The sequence below is a fragment of the Ruditapes philippinarum genome, unplaced genomic scaffold (genome assembly GCF_026571515.1).
Source record: "Ruditapes philippinarum isolate M1 unplaced genomic scaffold, ASM2657151v2 ctg10081_1_1_1_1, whole genome shotgun sequence".
NCBI classification, from domain to species: domain Eukaryota; kingdom Metazoa; phylum Mollusca; class Bivalvia; order Venerida; family Veneridae; genus Ruditapes; species Ruditapes philippinarum.
The window spans coordinates 21,316-41,823 of NW_026859659.1; the positions used below are offsets into that span (position 1 = coordinate 21,316).

At 34.0% G+C, this 20,508-nt stretch overlaps 1 protein-coding gene across 1 annotated transcript; it reads right to left on the minus strand.

The window, feature by feature from the left end:
- Nucleotides 1–667: 667 nt before the first annotated feature.
- Nucleotides 668–17,650, minus strand: LOC132757408 (uncharacterized; the record flags this gene model as incomplete). Its single annotated transcript, XM_060748680.1, is given in 8 exon segments — nucleotides 668–1,889; nucleotides 5,873–5,974; nucleotides 7,039–7,145; nucleotides 9,107–9,284; nucleotides 9,673–9,727; nucleotides 14,665–14,741; nucleotides 16,266–16,313; nucleotides 17,462–17,650. Coding segments are annotated over 8 exon segments (960 nt in total). The 3' UTR covers nucleotides 668–1,682.
- Nucleotides 17,651–20,508: the final 2,858 nt, after the last annotated feature.

Here is a 20,508-nt window from a genome sequence, read left to right on the forward strand (position 1 = left end):
ATAAAGAGTGACTGTCCATAACATCCAGACCATAACATCCAGACTTGTCACCCTGTGATTTTTTCCTTTCCTAGACTGAAAAACATTTTGCAGGTCATTGCTACAAGAGCAGAAATAGACTTGGGTCAATCCTATTTTAGTAATTGAAAGGTATCCCTAAGGGGGACTATGTTTTAGCATTTAAAAATTGGATTAAATGTCTGAAACTTGTATTCCTGTAGATTATTTCGAATGTGTAAAATACTTGCTGTTTTGTTAAAATTTATTGACCATATTACATTACATATTGACCCACCCTTGTATTATCCCAGGATGATAACTTGAGCCTTCCTTTACATAACAGATTAATAAAACCCAAAAAAAATTTAAAGGCAGATGATGCCTTTAAAATAAAAACAACATAAAATTAAGTCTTGTTACATGCGGGCATAATTAAGGCCTGTTTAACTTTAATTGTATTTTTGTGTTTTATAATGCATTTAAAAAGATGGGTTTTTAAAACCCTTTAAATTAAGTAAAATTTAACATTTTGAATGTTTTAAAAAATGCCAGAAAAAAGGAACCAAGATATACAAAGGGTTTAATTAGCTAATGAAGATGGGTTTTTTTTAAGTAAAAAAAAAACAGTGACCAGGGGAGATAATACATGTTAGGAGTAAAGCACCTCTAATATACTTATAAGTTTATTGAGCATTCAACTTACAATAATAAATTATACAATATAAAATACATAAAATAAATAACCATAGATGAAATGTACACACTGCAACAATACTTTCATTAATTATTTTACCCCTGAACACTCTGCAGTACGAGAAAAGTTACAAACAATGTTGCTTTTAAGAATATTGGTCCGAAACCTGTGTTATACTCTCTTGGTTTCACCTTGGTCGGAAAGCACTTAGCACTTCTGCTTCTTGGGTGATCACCCCCTAGCAAGATCCCTAGCAAGATGCAACAATACATTAGCAAAATTTAATTGCCAGCTCAAAATATTCTCCAGGGCAACCCATGTTCAGTTATACTTAATGTACATGTAACAATATGCTTGGTTGGTTCTTCTTCAAAAATAAGGAAAAAAACACACAGTAAATTATAAAATCTACAGAGAGAAGATAAGTACCACTAAAATAATAGATATTAGTTTATATCTTCCCTAATCAAACCACTTGCCCCTCACTGCTGTGGGTCCAAATCATGATATGGACTTAGGATTTTTTAATGTGATGAAGCTATCCAGCTAGCTTACGAAAAGTCTGTGGTTATATGTCCATTTATGCCTGAAATAACACATGGAAGGCACCCAGTAAAGCTGGAAAGTCGCTATATGACATAAACTGTGTTGGTGCAACGTAAAATCCAACCAAAACAAAAAAAAAATTCCTAATAACTGAAGGAGAATGCACAAACTCTTGTTATTGTGAGTTCGTTTTTGATCCCTCTTTCCAGACTCTTCAACAAGGCTTTACTAAATTAAGTACAGTAGATGAAACTTACGCTAAGTAAATAAATAAGATGATTATTTATAACTAAGAATAGGTAACTGATAACTTAGAATATTACCTTAAATAATCTGATATTTTTGTCCATTTCTGTTTCTATACTGTACATATTAAAATGAATTTGCATACACATGATTTCTAATACTATACTATCATAAAAAGTTTTAAATTTCATTTCTTTTAACTTTTGACAGCTTCACTGGCTTCATTTTTGTTCTCTGTTGTTGTTTTTTCTTCTTTGTTTTCTGCTGCACCTTTATCAGAAGGTTCCACATCAGCATTCTTCTGATCTGCTTTCGTCTTTTCTAGGACTTTGGTAGTCTTGTTTGATGTTTTTATAACAACTTTGTCTTTTGGTGGCCCCTTTTTAACATCATGTCCACCAAACTGTAAAACATTGTATAAAGAAAATCAAAGTTTATTATACCGTATATTGGGTTATTTTTGGGAGTATCTAATTTTTGCTCTATTCGCATGCAATAAATATTGTGAAAAATAGATTTGCTAGATTTTCCTTCAAATTAATACTAGTATTTCGTGAGTTGTTGGAACTTGATTTTTACTTTAGATTTGCTACCCAGTTTAGTCATATATATTATATATATATATCATATATATTATACAAACTGTATATCATATTGTGATATCAATGTATCATTAATATCAATTTCCGATGTTCATGGTTATTTAGCATTAAGTGGGGTTTTTTTCCCCCAAGTACATGAAAAAACTGCGACACAGTGAGCAAACAGGTATTTCTTGTTTATCTATATTTTCTGATATAATAATCACACCTTGCAAGTATGTATACAAACACAGGCAGCTTTACAATAACATGTCCACAAGAAGATGAAACAAGAGCTGTCCGTAAGACAGCGCGCTCGACTTTTTTATTGCTTGCCAATAAAAAAAGTTTTTGCAGTAAAAGGCAATACAAGAATCTCTGTATTTTTAAAGTGAACAATGGCCATGAGCATTAAGATATTTAGTGAAGAATTATTTTACTGAATTGTGTGATACCCTTGAACACTGCTTGCCTATAATACAAAACATTGACAGTTAAGGGCCATAATTCAAATAAAATCTTTGACAGAATTACCTTCTCCTGGACATGTTTGGGAATCATGATTGTAAACAAGTATTCCAACTTTCAAATTAATATCTCAAACAGTTCAGTCAAAAAGTGGACTGGTACTAAAAACTTAACCAAGATTCTAAGTCGATAAAAGGCCTTAATTTTTAAAACAAATCCTTGACAGAGTTACCTTCTCTTGCGTACAGATGGGGGTAATGATGTGAAATAGCATTAAAAGTTTCAAAGCAATATCTCAAAGGGTTAAGGCAATAAGTGGATTTTACCCATATTCAATGTATTTTCTAAGTCAAAAAGGGGCATAATTCTGTCAAAAACCTTGACAGAGTTATGTCCTCTTGTCTGTTGATGAAGGTCGTGATGGTAAACAAGTATGGTCAGTTTCAAAGCAATACCTCCAATGGTTTTGAAATAAAGTGAGGTGGTACAAAAAACTTAACCAAGCTCAATACACTTTCTAAGTCAAAAAAGGGCCATAATTCTGTCAAAAACCTTGACAGAGTTATGTACTCTTGTCTGTAGATGGAGGTTATGATGGTGAACAAGTATGGTAAGTTTCAAAGCCATACTTGTAATACTTCTGAAATAAAGTGGGGTGGTACGAAAAACTTAACCAAGGTGTGACGCCAACGCCGACGCCAACGCCGACGCCGGGGCGAGTAGGATAGCTCCCCTTTTCATAGAAAAGTCGAGCTAAAAAACAACAAGAAAAGTGAAATACGGAATACGTTTTTGTAAGCAAAACATCAAAACAAAGTTTTACCTGTGAAAAAAAATTAACCTCTGACAAAAAGAGTGGTCTCTCTTTGTCAGCAGAAAAAGGTGAGAGAAAAAGAAACATGTATAACAAAATCACTAAAATCTGATTCGCTGAAATAAGATTTAAATGCCAAAATCATGAAATTTACCGTATGCAAAAATAACCTGATATAAGGTACTTCATAGTCACAAAATTTTAAAATCAGTCATCTGAATTGAAAACTACAGGACTGGTTACAGTATTATTTATTTACTATCTTGAATGACTACATTTGATTTCTAGACTTTGCCATTTAAAAGAATCATCTGGTTTTCATACATAAATCTAGAGTCTGAGTAATTCAGTCTGGTAATGAGTCCAAAATACTTGTATATCTAATGATCTAAACCATAATGAAATGAGCCGCGTCATGACAAAACCAACATAGTGGGTTTGCGACCAGCATGGATCCAGACCAGCCAGTCTGATCAGGATCCATGCTGTTCGCTTACAAACCCTATTACAAGTAGAGAAACTGATAGCGAACAGAATGGATCCTGATCAGACTGCGCGGATGCGCAGGCTGGTCTGGATCCATGCTGGTCGCAAACGTATTATGTTAATTTTGTCGTGACACGGCTCAAATGATAGTGTCACAAGTTAAGTAAATTTGTGTAAACTTAAACCATAGGCCATATTACTGTATAAAATTGGCTGCCTTGGTAGGGTTTTGTGTCGCACATAGCTCAAAAAGTATTTGACCTAGAGTCATGATACCTTACAGGAATGTTGATCAGCATAAGTAGTTGTGCACATGGGTATTTCGTGTGAATATATATAGTATTTTTAGAGTTATTGGGTTTCGAGTGTGAATTGATATGTTTTGTCAGAGTTATTGCCCTTGACTAAGTGAAAATTTGAAATTTTCAATTTGTGTCATGCATACCTCAAAATGTATTTAATCTAGAGTCATGAAACTTAACGGGAATGTTGATCAGCATATGTAGTTAACTAGTTATGCACCTTGGATTTCGCTTGTGGATTTATCCAGTATTTGTAGAGTTATCGCCCTTGACTTATTAAAAAACATTTCATTATGTTCAGTTATTTGTTACTTGAGTGGTTGAGTTAGAATCAATCAACAATGATCAACATCAGTTTGAAGCAATGCACCTGGGGTTTTTGCATGTGGATTTTTTTCAGTTTTGTGAGAGTTATTGCCCTTGACTTAGTGTAAATTTGTTATTTTGAACTTCTTGCTTAGCTCAAATATTATTTGACCTGTAGGCCTGAAAGTTTACAAGAATGTTGGTCAGCACGTGTACTTATGCACCTTTGGGTTTGCTTGTGGATTTATGCAGTATTTGAAGAGCTCTTGCCCTTTACTTTGTAAAAGATTTTTAGTTCAACTTGTGGCACATGTAGCCCAAAAATATTTGACATAGAGTAATAAGATTGACAAAACAGTGGAGTGTGGGGGCGCCCAAGTCCCATTGACACATTTCTAGTTTAATCTATATATCGCAAGCTATCAAAAATTGTAATTTTGTTTTTTTTTAATTCCTGAGAGTAACATGTTATTCACAATCTGCCTGAAACAATGTAGTTATAATCTCTGAGGAGGGTATAGAAACAGACATGTGAGCACACAATAATTTCAACATTTTAACCATTATTTTCTGTGAATAACTGCTATATATTCGTTGCCATGTTGAAGTTGAACTTATTTCAATATTGTTGAACAATGAACAAGTACTTTACATTACAAAATTAATACAGTATAAAAAAGAGCTTGAAAGAAAAAATCTACATTTTTTTTAAAAATTCCAGTAGCAGTGTAGGCGACTTACTTTGGTTAACTCCATATATACAGAAATGAAGGATTAGGTTTGTTTAGTTTTATTTAACTTTTTGTCTCTCTATAACAGTCTTAATTCCTAGTTATTTAAAACACAAAAAGTTAATTCAAAATTGTACAGAAATCCACAATTTGAAAATTCATCACTGCTAAGGCATTTAAATGAATTTTTTCCATCTTTCAACCTGTACAAAACCATTCATTATTTTCAGAGAAATATTCAAAATAAGTATTGACTGAATAGCAAAAAAGTGCAGCCCATGATCAGATGGCATTGATGTGCTGGCTGACCTTGGTCTGCCCTGAGTCTTGGGTAGAATCTCTTGCGACAGCAGGCTAAAGGTTAAACAGATTTGTCTATTTTTCAATCTGGACAAAATCATTCAGCATTTTCAATGAAAGTTTTCAAGATAAGTATTGACTGGACTGCAAAATAAAGCAGATGTCTTGAGTAAATGGCACTGATGCATGGTTGGATTCAACTACCACCTGCCATCTAAGTGTTTAAATGTTTATATGATAATATTACATCAGTTTCGTAATAAATCATTGCACAAGTGCTTGCGACTAGACATTTAGATTTTAAAATATTTGTTTTTGTATCTTTTGTAAAACCGCCAGCCAATTTAACAAGCCAACATGTATCTGAGTTAAAAGCATAACAGAATTTTAAAAGTTACCTCTGCCATATCATAATGATGAACCAATGGAATTGCAAGATTATTAGGATTCAAAATTTCTGTATCGGTTCCAAGCTCAAATGTTTGAAATGCCCTCAACATCTGAAAATATAAGTACACAATTCGTGAATGAATGCATGTATAATGTACTATAATATATTATATGATTGACTGCCTCACAATGCCTATACCATGTGACATTTTGTGATCTGGGTGAGGCGGAAAACCAATAGTGAAGTTGGTCAAGGATTTATATTCTTCAATACAATAACTTTTTCAAAATTTCATAACTTTTTTTTATGGGATGATGTGTAGAGTTTGCTCTTTCAAGCAGGTAGCTACCTGATATGATACATAGAATGTTGTTTTGTTTTGGGGGAAAAATAAATATTTTCATTGAAATATAAAACACGGTAAATTTATGATTGTTCAAACATGTCGTTTCACTTTAAACATTACTGATTTTTGGCTAAAAACAACATTTTAAGTTTAATTTAATTATTTACTATAATGAGCATTAAAAAATAATGAAATATTAAAAAAGTAAAGTATTGATTTTCTGCTCCATGCAGATCACAAAACATTTTTAACTCACATGGTATAGGAACCGTGTCTCAGATCTGCGTATGTTATTAAATGATTAATTTTACAATCTTCATAATAATAAATGTTGATTTCTACAGGGGGTTACGGGCAGTGCCACTTGCATTTACAATTATTGTCCATATAATTACAGATCCCTGCAAATGAACCCAGCGTGCAACAAATTCAAGATGTCATCTTGGCAGTTCTTTAAAATTTCCATTTTATCCACATTAATTTGATTATTTATCCACATTAGATTATTTATCCACATTAGATTTATTCAGAATAGATTGCATCCACATTAGATTATTTATCCACATTAGACTGCAAACAGAAAGTTATGGGGTTAAGTATTGATGTCCCAGTATCATCTACAATTGGCAAGCAGTCTTTTATCAAGGCCTTCCAGTATTTTTACTGGAAAGGTAATTTTTTTACTCTCTAGAAGGCACTGACAGCTGATCTTCTGGCGTGGTGTTTATTAAGAAAAGATCAGGATGATCAAATAATCACACTTCATTTTACATGAGTGATGAACAATCAAAACTTCAAAAACATTTTTTGTTAAAACATGGTCATACCTGATAAGCACATCTGTCACGAGGCATATATCCTACAGCTGTTCCAAGACCTGGACATAAAACACTCCTTATTGGGTCAGCTGGATTAGATTCATTGAATTTCCAAACTGTAGTAAAAAACGTGGGGTGAACAATGGTTGTAATATTTTTTTTTTTTTTAATGAGATTCATATCTTTTAAATGAGACTCATGCATTCAAAGTCATTATAAGTCAAATTTTGAGTTCACACAAGTGTAAAAGTGGTCCAAATTTTCCAAATTTTGAAAATTTAAATAATCTGTATCCGAGTGTATGTTATGCTACATGTAAAAATTAGTAAATATACGTTCACTTAAGATACTGAAAAGTGATTCTGGCATAAGTCAACGTATAAATGAACCCAAAGACTAAATGAACCCTAAAGAGATGAATTATATAACTTTGTAGAGAACTACAAGGCCACAATTTACATACTACTAGTAATAGAAGTATCTAGCATTAGAAGGCATTGCAGTTTCCGAGCATTTGTTAAAACTATTTTTCAAGTCCAATTCGATACCTATTGAAACCCTTGTGACCTACTTGAATTTTAGAATATACTTAGTTTTTGCCATTTCACAATATTTATTTCTTAATCTTTGTCTGTAAATTGAAAACATATTAAATCTGCTATTTATTTGTAAAGAAAAAAAATGGAAATAAAGTTAACTTTCTTTAAATAAAGAAATAAGAAATATGTGCTAAATTATTCTTGGACAATATATTTTAAAGTCCTGACTTTTTATAGCAATCTTAGCTTTGGCAATTATTCTAAAGGATTAAAATGTCAAATCAAGTACTTTATAAAAGGATAAATAATCAAACTGTTATTTTTCAAAATTAGTCATTCAACTTATTTGATAGATCCCTACTCTGACTTTTTATTTGAATATCAATATCAGTGTTTCTGCCAGAGCGCGTTTTTGCGTTTTTGGTGCACTATTTTCGGCCATGACGCAATGAAATTTAGTTAGTGCGTATTTTGTGACGCAAGAATTTCACCATAGCCAATCAGATATACAGACTACAGCTTTAACAATTTTTCCAAAGTCCGCAGATCCCCCCGATTTTTTACGGGTGGATTGTCACCGCGACGTCGCTACGACAGTTGTGACTTTCCGCTCGTACACCCAATGTGCTGCGGGATATCGTCACTGCGGATCACTGTGAAATATTGCAGCGATATTTCGCTCACTCGGATGACCATTTATCAATTTATTACACGTATTTACCTGCATCCATAGCGCTAAAATACACAAAAACACTCGCAGACTAAGTAACATCCATTAATAAATGAAAAATAATATTTCCATTGTTAATTAATATACACAAACTTTACACACGAGATGACCTCGGAAAAATGACTAGTCGGCGCTTCAAAAGAATCTGTCAATCTTTGATGTTTACACATGTGTAGACTGCAGAATCTTCAAAGAAGTGCCGACACTCAACTTGGCTTCAAACCTTTGTCATCTTTTTTTGTCCAGAAAAAAATACACGTGCTTACCCTGTAAACATGCAGTGGTTGGGCCAACCACGGAAAATCGTCAAAGGAAAATCGTGGTTGGGCCATGGTTGGCCCAACATTAATTAACATGTACTATAAATGCAGTTGTTGGCCCAACGTCGAACCAACCATAAGTTAACACCAGCGACATTTCTGCATTGGCCCAATAACGATAAATATGTACTTTAAAACAGATGTTGGGCCAACGTTTGATATATTCAACCACAAACATGAACACGTGCTCTTTTGTTATCAAGTATGTTGTGGTGACATTCTTATGGACCTTTCTGGTTTTTTGTAGCGGAACATTTAGCCACACTTTTTCTATTCATTGCTAGGTCAACTGCTCACAAACAGTATCACATAAGCACGTGTTCTTTTGTGCAAACCAGGTCAACCAGTGACTATGTATTATCTCAGTGTAGCGATTGGATAAAAAGTTAGCCAATTTACATAAAACTGTAAACACCAGAAAGGTCACTTGTGTCCACTAATCTGATAAATAGAATTATTTATGCATTTGTTATAAATGAAATCCAAACCTGCAAGTATTATTGCCCTGAAAGCTAAATAAGCGTTGCTGGTATCTGACACATCCATTGGGACACGCATTGTTGGAGCAGATATGAGGTATTTGATTGGCTGGCCTTCATTAAATTTTGACCAATCAACAACGTTTCTGTTATGATGCTCTACAGTTGTCATAATTACAGCGTTACCCTTTAAAGATAAAAAAGCTGTTCTGAAATATATTCATAATCCAGTATTCAAAAGCACAACATTATGAAAATTTTGGTATTTTAATTGTTCGTTTTTATTGGTTTTACAGCAGCCATCACAATTTAGGTTGTATGGCGCCAAAACAGGAAAGATAATTTTGGCTTACCTCTGATGTTTTGAATAATAGCTCTATAATAAATCCAATTCCAATTTCTAATTTTATAGCATGAAACATGGTGCAATGTTTAAAGCAAACAAACAATAGAAATATGTAAACAATCAATCTGTTAAAGACATATGTGAAGTCTGAAATAAACCCAGAATTCTAGAAATAGTTGTGTTGATGCTTTTTCTTCTTAAAAATATCAATTTTTCAGAATTAACTTACAACCAAGACTTCTCCATCATAATCTTTCCTTATCAACTTCTGTAGCCTCTCTTGCCTGAAATATAATGGGGGGAGGAAAATATTGAAAATGTAAATGAAAGATAGTGGGATGAAAATATTTCTATATAAACATCAGTATAGTCTGGTTGCCACCAATAACCTAGTGTAAGTGGAAGGAACTTCAGACCTAAGACAGTGGAACACAGCCGTATAGTCTGGTTCCCACCAATAACGTGGAAAGTGGAAGGAACTTCAGACCTAAGACTGTCGAACACAGCAGTATAGTCTGGTTCCTACCAATAACATAGTGTAAGTGGCACGAACTTCAGACCTAAGACTGTGGAACACAGCAGTATAGTCTGGTTCCAACCAATAACGTAGTGTAAGTGGAAGGAACTTCAGACCTAAGACTGTGGAACACAGCAGTATAGTCTGGTTCCCACCAATAACTTAGTGTAAATGGAAGGAACTTCAGACCTTAGACTGTGGAACACAGCAGTATAGTCTGGTTACCACCAATAACGTAGTGTAAGTGGAAGGAACTTCAGACCTAAGACTGTGGAACACAGCAGTATAGTCTGGTTCCCACCAATAACGTAGTGTAAGTGGAAGGAACTTCAGACCTAAGACTGTGGAACACAGCAGTATAGTCTGGTTCCCACCAATAACGTAGTGTAAGTGGAAGGAACTTCAGACCTAAGACTGTGGAACACAGCAGTATAGTCTGGTTCCTACCAATTACGTAGTGTAAGTGGAAGGAACTTCAGACCTAAGACTGTGGAACACAGCAGTATAGTCTGGTTCCCACCAATAACGTAGTGTAAGTGGAAGGAACTTCAGACGTAAGACTGTGGATTACACAGCAGTATGGTCTGGTTCCCACCAATAACGAACTTCAGACGTAAGACTGTGGAACACAGCAGTATAGTCTGGTTCCCACCAATAACATAGTGTAAGTTCAGACCTAAGACTGTGGAACACAGCAGTATAGTCTGGTTCCCACCAATAACGTAGTGTAAGTAGAAGGAACTTCAGACCTAAGACTGTATAACACAGCAGTGTAGTCTGGTTCCTACCAATAAAGAAGTGTAATTGGAAGGAACTTCAGACCTAAGACTGTGGAACACAGCTGTATAGTCTGGTTCCCACCAATAACGTAGTGTAAGTGGAAGGAACTTCAGACCTAAGACTGTGGAACACAGCAGTATAGTCTGGTTCCCACCAATAACGAAGTGTAAGTGGAAGGAACTTCAGACCTAAGACTGTGAAACACAGCAGTATAGTCTGGTTTCCACCAATAAGGTAGTGTAAGTGGAAGGAACTTCAGACCTAAGACTGTGGAACACAGCAGTATAGTCTGGTTCCCACCAATAAGGTAGTGTAAGTGGAAGGAACTTCTGACCTAAGACTGTGGAACACAGCTGTATAGTCTGGTTCCCATCAATAACATAGTGAAAGTGGAAGGAACTTCAGACGTAAGACTGTGGAACACAGCAGTATAGTCTGGTTCCCACCAATAACGTAGTGTAAGTGGAAGGAACTTCAGACCTTAGACTGTGGAACACAGCAGTATAGTCTGTTTCCCACCAATAACATAGTGTAATTGGAAGGAAATTCAGACCTAAGACTGTGGAACACAGCAGTATAGTCTTGTTCCAACCAATAAGGTAGTTGTAAGTAGAAGGAACTTCAGACCTAAGACTATGGGGAACACAGCAGTATAGTCTGGTTCCAACCAATAATGTAGTGTAAGTGGAAGGAACTTCAGACCTTAGATTCACAGTGGAACACAGCAGTATAGTCTGGTTCCCACCAATAACGTAGTGTAAGTGGAAGGAACTTCAGACCTAAGACTGTGGAACACAGCAAGTTATAGTCTGATTCCTACCAATAACTTAGTGTAAGTGGAAAGAACTTCAGACCTTAGACTGTGGAATACAGCAGTATAGTCTAGTTACTACCAATAATGTAGTATAAGTGAAGGGAACTTCAGACCTAAGACTCACTGTGGAACACAGCAGTATAGTCTGGTTCCTACCAATAACGTAGTGTAAGTGGAAGGAACTTCAGACCTAAGACTGTGGAACACAGCAGTATAGTCTGTTTCCCACCAATAAGGTAGTGTAAGTGGAGGGAACTGCAGACCTAAGACTGTGGAACACAGCAGTATAGTCTGACTTCAGACCTTAGACTGTGGAACACAGCAGTATAGTCTGGTTCCAACCAATTATGTAGTGAAAGTGGAAGGAACGTCAGACCTAAGACTGTGGAACACAGCAGTATAGACTGGTTCCAACCAATTACGTAGTGAAAGTGGAAGGAACTTCAGACGTAAGACTGTGGAACACAGCAGTTTAGTCTGGTTCCTACCAATACTGTAGTGTAAGTGGCAGGAACTTCAGACCTAAGACTGTGGAACACAGCAGTATAGTCTGGCTCCCACCAATAACCTTAGACTGTGGAACACAGCAGTATAGTCTGGTTCCCACCAATATGGTAGTGTAATTGGAAGGAAATTCATATTATACTTGAACTCAGCACTGACGGTTAAGAAGTTCAGTGACATGGCAGGACAAACGGTTGAGGTCTTAGCCCCCTCTGTTTGCATTTTTACAGTATGATTATGAATGTGAGTTATTACATGTGAATGTATGTTTAAGTTTTTAAAAAAAGGAACGACCTCAGGAAATAATGATGTACAGTATGTCATCAATATTTTTTTGACATTTGGAATTTGACATTTTTTTATGTATATGTTCAGTGACTTTGAAAACATGGCGTCAGAGGCTTATCCCTTTGCATGTATACAATATGATTATGATATAAAAATGTCAAATGACACACATGAATGTGCGTAAAAGTTTTTAAAAAAGGAACGACCTGCGAAAACATTGACGTATGTAAAAATTTACACCTTTTTTTTATTTACCATCAATATTTTATTTGACATTTGGAAAAAAATTTTTTTATGTATATGGTAATTTATTATGTGAACTTTAAAATACATTAGCAACTGAGCTTACATGATAATATTTATTGATCATTTTACAAGATAATTCTCAGAAATGGTACAATTTATTGTTGTCACATAATGCTCTGCAACGTGACCTATGATTTTATAGTCTTAATTAAATAACAATACAAACAAGAGCACCGCTAGGCGGAGCATTATATGCCCGAAAGTGTTTTTTTTTTTCAGTAAAGATGAAGCATTTGTAAGACATGGGACTAAAATAAAGTATTACCTCCTTCAAATAACAATCCTCCTTTGAAGTTTCAATATTGTGGTCCAAATGGAACTTTAAGTTATGCCCCAGAAACTCTTTTCAATTCTAAGGTAAAAGTGACCTTGACCGTTGACCTTGTGACCCCAAAATCATTAGGGGTCTTTTACCCAATATGGACAATCATACTATGAAGCTTATACACAGTAGGCCAAATGATACTTAAGTTGTATTCCGAAAACTGTTTTCAGTTTTAAGGTAATAGTGACCTTGACCTTGTGACCCCAAAATCAATAGGGGTCTTCTACCCAATATGGACAATCATCCTATGAAGTTTGAATATTGTGGGCTAAATGGAACTAAAGTCATGCTCAAGAAACTGTTTTCAATTTCTAAGTAATAGTGACCTTGACCTTTGACCTTGTGACCCCAAAATCAATAGGGGTCTTCTACCCAATATGGACAATCATCCTATGAAGTTTGAACACTGTGGGCCAAATAGAACTTAAGTTATGCTCCGGAAACTGTTTTCAGTTTTAAGGTCATAGTGACCTTGACCTTTGACCTGTGACCCCAAAATCTATAGGGGTCTTCTACCAAATAAGGACAATCATCCTATGAAGTTTGAACACTGAAGGACAAATGGAACTTAAGTTATGCTCCGGAAACTGTTTTCAGTTTTAAGGTCATAGTGACCTTGAACTTTGACCTTGTGACCCCAAAATCAATAGGGGTCTTTTACCCAATATGGACAATCATCCTATGAAGTTTGAACACTGTGGACAAAATGGAACTTAAGTTATGCTCCGGAAACTGTTTTCAGTATTTAGGTAATAGTGACCTTGACCTTTAACCTTGTGACCCCAAAATCAATAGGGGTCTTCTACCCAATATGGACAATCATCCTATGAAGTTTGAATATTGTGGGCCAAATGGAACTTAAGTTATGCTCCGGAAACCAAATTGCTAACGTTTTCAGTTTTAAGGTCATAGTGACCTTGACCTTTGACCTTATGACCCCAAAATCAATAGGGGTCTTCTACCCAATATGGACAATCATCCTATGAAGTTTGAATATTGTGGGCCAAATGGAACTTAAGTTATGCTCCGGAAACCAAATTGCTAACGTTTTCAGTTTTAAGGTCATAGTGACCTTGACCTTTGACCTTATGACCCCAAAATCAATAGGGGTCTTCTACCCAATATGGACAATCATCCTATGAAGTTTGAATATTGTGGGCCAAATGGAACTTAAGTTATGCTCCGGAAACCAAATTGCTAACGGACGGACGGACGGACGGACGCCAGGGGGTATAACATAATATGTCCGAAATTCTTTCGGGCATATAATAAAAAAGAAGAAATAAACAAACTTATGACTTTTGAATATATTTAAATTTCCATGCTTTTGCTAATTAGTGTCACTTGCAAGTTAATGATTTTGTATGCTTTTGCTAATTATAGGTACATGTAGCCAAACGGTAAGGGTCACTACAACTTTTGAATATACATGTATATCAATTTCTATGTTTTTGCTAATTTCCGGGTGCCAAGCGGTAAGGGTCACTGACCTAATTACAAAAGGTACTTGCTACCTACTGTCATGGGTTCGAATCCTGCCTTGGACTATTGATGATTTCATGTAAGAGGCTATCCAGCTAGTTTACTCAGATGCCAACTTGTTTTTAGAGTCTTAAAACAAAAAAACAAAAAACAAAAAAAAAACTAATAAAACATAATGTTATTTTTTGGTGAAATTTTTACTCACATTTGCCAACCAAAATGTCTACTGTACACCATATCAATTCCTCCATCCATAAAACCAAAACTGTTAGCAGGAGAAACCTTTATTAAATAGAAACAGAAATATGTCACAAAACATGTACTGGTTCAGAGGAGGGGGGGGTGGGGTGGAGAGAGAAGGAATGGTCGGGGGTCAAGATATACTAGTGAAAATCAGCACAAATTTGACCGGAAATTATTACATGTAATATAATGTCAAACCCAATAATTATGGAATATGCATTACCCATTATCAAAATTTTACAACCCTTTATCTGGTAAAATATAATTCCTGTTAAATGTCTCTGCACTGAGAGTATTTAAATTCCCAGTCTATTTTGATGCCAAAATAAAAAAAGGACATTGATTCAGTAGTGCATGTAACAAATTCAGCTCTTTTCACACGCTATCCTCAGTACTCACAAAAGGATGTTTGATGGGCAGGGGAGTCCACTTCACTTACATTTAAATTACATGTACATGAAGTCCCAATTTCATGTACAACTGTACTATAGTAGTGCTTGTTCATAAATCCATGCAGAAGAATGCCACAATTGATGTTTCAATTTAATCTTATAAGCAGTTTCTCTGGTGAAATGTTTTATACAGTAACTGTTGTTGATTTTGGACCCAACAGTTTCAATTAAAAGGTGAAACCAAAGAGTTATTCGGACAACCTTACTGCTACTCATCAAAACACAAGAACTGTCGTTAACAGACAAACCCCTACCCCCCCCCCCCCCCCCCCACACACACACACACAATTAGGGCCCAGTAAAGGAATTTAGACCTTTACTTCCATTAAAGTCATGGTTACAATAAAAAAGTGATACATAAATATAGAAAACATTCTCATATTATCTGAGTGAGCCTACTTATTTCAAAAACCATCTGTGAATGTATGACAAACACGTGACTACGACACAACCATCAATGTAGTATTTTCACATTGTATAACCAACATCTTTTAAACTGTTGACCTGACCTTTGATTGCGACAAGTTTTCCTAATGCCCCACAGACGTGTGCCTAGTTATTTCAAAATCCATTCAGGGATGACAGAATTGATGACTGGATATAACAATTAATGCACTTTTATTAATCTAAAGTCCTAGCTTGACCTTGATCTTTAAGCTACAAACACATCACAAATTATTTTAAAGAACTATATCTTTGAACAGAATTATTACTACAAAATCTGTCACTGAATGACAAAAAGACATGGACAGGTTAAAACGATCAATGCACTATCATGTCAAGACTTCTGACATTCAAGAATGAACTTGACCTTTGGGCTGCTGAGCTAAATTTTGTTCATTACATATCATCTTAATAAGCAGCATGTTTATGCATAATTATTTCAAGTTAATCAATTAATGACCAAGCTATGCATAAAAGAAAAAAATCTATTTACAACCTTTGCAACCATGACCTTGACCTTTGAACTTGATACTGCACTGACCTTATGCTTATGGGGGGATGGCACATAATAACAAATATGTCTTAAAGATCAATTGAAATGCCAGAGTCCATTTACTACAATCATGATATAAAGGTAATATTTAATAAATATATAAATATTTCTTACAATAGCATCAGCAGCTGGTCCATCTTTGAAAATGTCCCCTTTGTAAACCTGTTTAAATAAAAACAATATTATCATTGACAATAATTATAAATAATATAACTTGTTTGTATTCTGTATGAAAATATTCTGATTGAACATGCATACCATATTTATAATCTTAATAAAGAGTATAAAGCTATACATGTAAACCTGCTGCAAAAATAATTATCATCTTAAAAGGATACTTCTAAAATGCTTTCATTTAAGAAATATGGTAGTAAATTGCCTCAAAAGCAAATTGCTCATCTATAAAATCATCGCTAAATGGATAAAATCCAACTTAAAATAGCAGAAATTAACATTGTTTTGTTTTTGAACATTTTTTGTTTATGTACAATATTCATGTGTGTTAAATATTTTCAGAGATGTTCTATGTTACAAATTTCTCTTTAAGATTTTGAAAACAATATTGGTTTGAAGGTTGATTAATTTCATAAAAAATATTTCATAAGCTACAGCTTTATACCTTTTAATGCGTACATAAAGAGAATAAATAAAAAATACAATTTGGTGTCAAAAATATGAAAGCACAAAAATAACTTCATGAATACTCTATTTGGTGTCAAAAATATGAAAGCACAAAAATGACTTCATGAATACGTACTCAATTTGGTGTCAAAAATATGAAAGCACAAAAAATAACTTCATAAATACTCTATTTGGTGTCAAAAATATGAAAGCACAAAAATAACTTCATGAATACTCTATTTGGTGTCAAAAATATGAAAGCACAAAAATAATTTCATGAATACTCTATTTGGTGTCAAAAATATGAAAGTACAAACATAAATTCATGAATACTCTATTTGGTGTCAAAAATATGAAAGCACAAAAATAACTTCATGAATACTCTATTTGGTGTCAAAGATATGAAAGCACTTAAAATAACTCCATGAATACTCTATTTGGTGTCAAAAATATGAAAGCACAAAAATAACTTCATAAATACTCTATTTGGTGTCAAAAAATATAAAAGCACAAATATAACTTCATGAATACAGTTATGAAAGCACAAAAAATACCTTCATGAATTAACTTAAATACTGTACTTTATCTGGTGCCACAATATCAAAGCACAGAAAAAAAATTAAAGAATAAATTAAGACCTGTACTCTATTTGGTAAGCACAAAAAATAACTTCATGAATGAATTAATACCTGTACTCTATCTGGAATATAATCTTTGAAATGAAGTCTCCACTCATCAACCAGCCTCTGCTGTAGATCACAAAATTTATAAATGACCTTGACCTTTTGCTCCTTCTCTGTTTGCCCTTGGTCTTTCTTTACCTCAGACACTTCATTACCACCCTGTGCCTCTTGCCTTTGTTCATTTGCATCCATTTTAATAGTACTTGGATAATGAAGCAATAAGTTTATCTTGTATTGCAAACAATCAATTGGAGTTTGATTCTGAAAATATAAATTCTTAATAATGATTCTGTGCCAATTCTCTCCCATTTCCACTCGGATTCCGTGCCAAAATTTCCAACAGAAAGGTTTGTCTTTTGTTTTATAAGCCTGTTAACAATGTTCATAAGATTTTTCAAAGTTAAAGAAGTGGGATATATTTTGCACTTTTTTGGAAACATTTGCTGGTGTGTTAAACTGGAAATATTTTGTGTCATTAAGTTAGGAAAATTCAAGCTGTAAAAAGAGCAGATTTAATAAAGGCCCTTATTTTAATGGAATCAATAACCTATGATGTAAAGAAATTTTGTACCAGTGTATATATATATGATAGACACTGATGTTCTACATTAACAGTTCTATTCAATTGAAAATTTTTATGCAAGCTTAACTTCAGCTGAGCTTCTTTTGTACGGTATTTCAGCTAGTGGAAAATTTAATAATAATGAGGAAAATCAACATTTTTTCGCAATTTATATCACATTGTAAAAATTCATATATTTTTTTATTAACGCAACTATTACTATCAACCTCATGATAGCCAATTGCATGTTGCAGCTACTATTAAGCAGGAGACCCAAAAATCATTAACAGGGCAAAAATATTTTTTATTCAAGGCCAAAAACTCAGCTGAAAATCCTTCAACTGGAAAACCCGTGTACTTCAGCTTAAATGATCAATCCTGTAAAGTTTCATTAAAATTGCATTAGTGGTATAAGAGGACAAATTTAAAAAAAAATTAAAATCATTAAAGGGGCATTACTCTGACAATTATCATAAAATTGAAAAATGTTGATTACATGCACAACTAGACATAGTATTGATTATTACTGTAATGTTTTGATAAAAATGCACTTGTTTCTGAAGAGTAGTCTAAACAAGTAGCTGGCAACACACAAAAAAACACCTTTTTTATTCAAGGGACATAAATAGGCCAAAAATCATTTAAGTGGAAAGCTACTAATCAATCTGGTAAACTTAGTTCAATAAAATTGCATTAGTGGTATAAGAGTATTCTGAACAAACTTTATTAACACCTTTTTATTAAAGGGCCATAACTCTGCCAAATGTCATTTAAAAAAAACCATGTAATATACTCAATAACTTGAGCCACAAATCAATCCTGTTAAGTTTCAATGAAATTGCATTAGTAGTATAAGAATAGTAGTCCAGACAAACTTTGAAAATAAAAATAATTAAAGGGCCATAACTCTATCAAAAATCATTGAACCAAAAAAAAACACGATGATATGCACAACTAGACTTGGAACTGATCATTCCTATAAAGTGTGGATGAAAATGCACCAGCAGTTTCTAAGAAGTAGTTCAAACCAGATTCTGTGCAGCTGGCAACACACAAAAAATACCTTTTTAATCAAGGGCCATAAATCATCCAAAAATCATTCTACTAGAAAACCCATTTAATATGCAAAAGGACTTGAGCAACATATCAATCTTGTAAAGTTTTATTGAAATTGCTTCAGTGGTATAGAAGCAGTAGTCCAGACAAACTTTAAAATTAAAAATCATTAATGGGCTATAACTCTAAAAAAATCATTGAACCGGAAGATGACGACAATATGCACAACAAGACTTGTTACTGATCATTCCTGTAAAGTTTAGAAGAAATTGCACCAGTTGTTTTTGAGGAGAAATCCAAACAAGTTGTGACAGACAGACAGACAAACAGAAAGATGACGGAGAAGTGATCTCTATATGTTGCCACTGCTTGGTAGAGGCGACACAAAAATGGATGATCTGAGTGAAGAAAAACCGTTATATTAACAACTCTGGCCTTTTTAATGAACTCAGGTAGTGTTCTGCACATATTAACTAGTATTTCTTGGTTGATAAATTTCTATCTCAACTAGTTTGACCAAGTCATGAACGTTCATACAGAGGTCATTCAATTTTTCTTACATCCACAAAACATGATGAATCAGAAGATTAGAATGTGTATGATGGTAATATTTATAAATAGTAACTTATAGATCTACAACTTCATTATTACTTACTGTATTCAAAATTAAATATGAAAAAGAATAATTTAAATATTATCCTAATAAAACATTTTCAACACAATAAAGAGATATTATAAGTTAATCATAAGGTTAAAGTTCTATTCAGTATACATGATTCTGTTCTGGAAATAAGCCAACATGTATTATATTCAGCAATTTTTACATTCTGTCTCATCAGATGAAAAACTTTAGAACATTTAAAAGGGTTTAAAGAACATCAGCTTAAAAATTAACTTTAAACTTTTAAATTAGCTCTCAGCTGCATTCTTCAAGATGAGTCAACAATTTTTAAATAGAAGAATCAAATCACAAATGGTTGGTTGAAGAAACCATTAACATGCTGAATAAAACTGTGTGATCTATATTTGCTATGCTATAAATACAGAACAGTCATTAATTAGGAATTTCAATATCAAAATACAAATATTGAGCTACCACCAGTACATATAGCCACTAGTCAGACGGCCTGGGTCTGAAGTCCAGTAGGCTGAGTGGCCCTAAAGCTCTCACTGGATACTGATGTCAAATAATCACTTTTGTTTCCTCAGGAGCAATTTAGTAACGATTTTAAAAAACACACCTGACAATTGTTCATGCAGCTGACGAATTTCATAATAATGCTCACAGACTAACAAACACATTGTTCTTAATGTCTGAGCTTATAATTTAAATATATGAGCCGCGTCACAACAAAACCAACATAATGGGTTTGTGACCAGCATGGATCAAGACCAACCTGCCCATCCGCGCAGTCTGATCAGGATCCATGCTGTT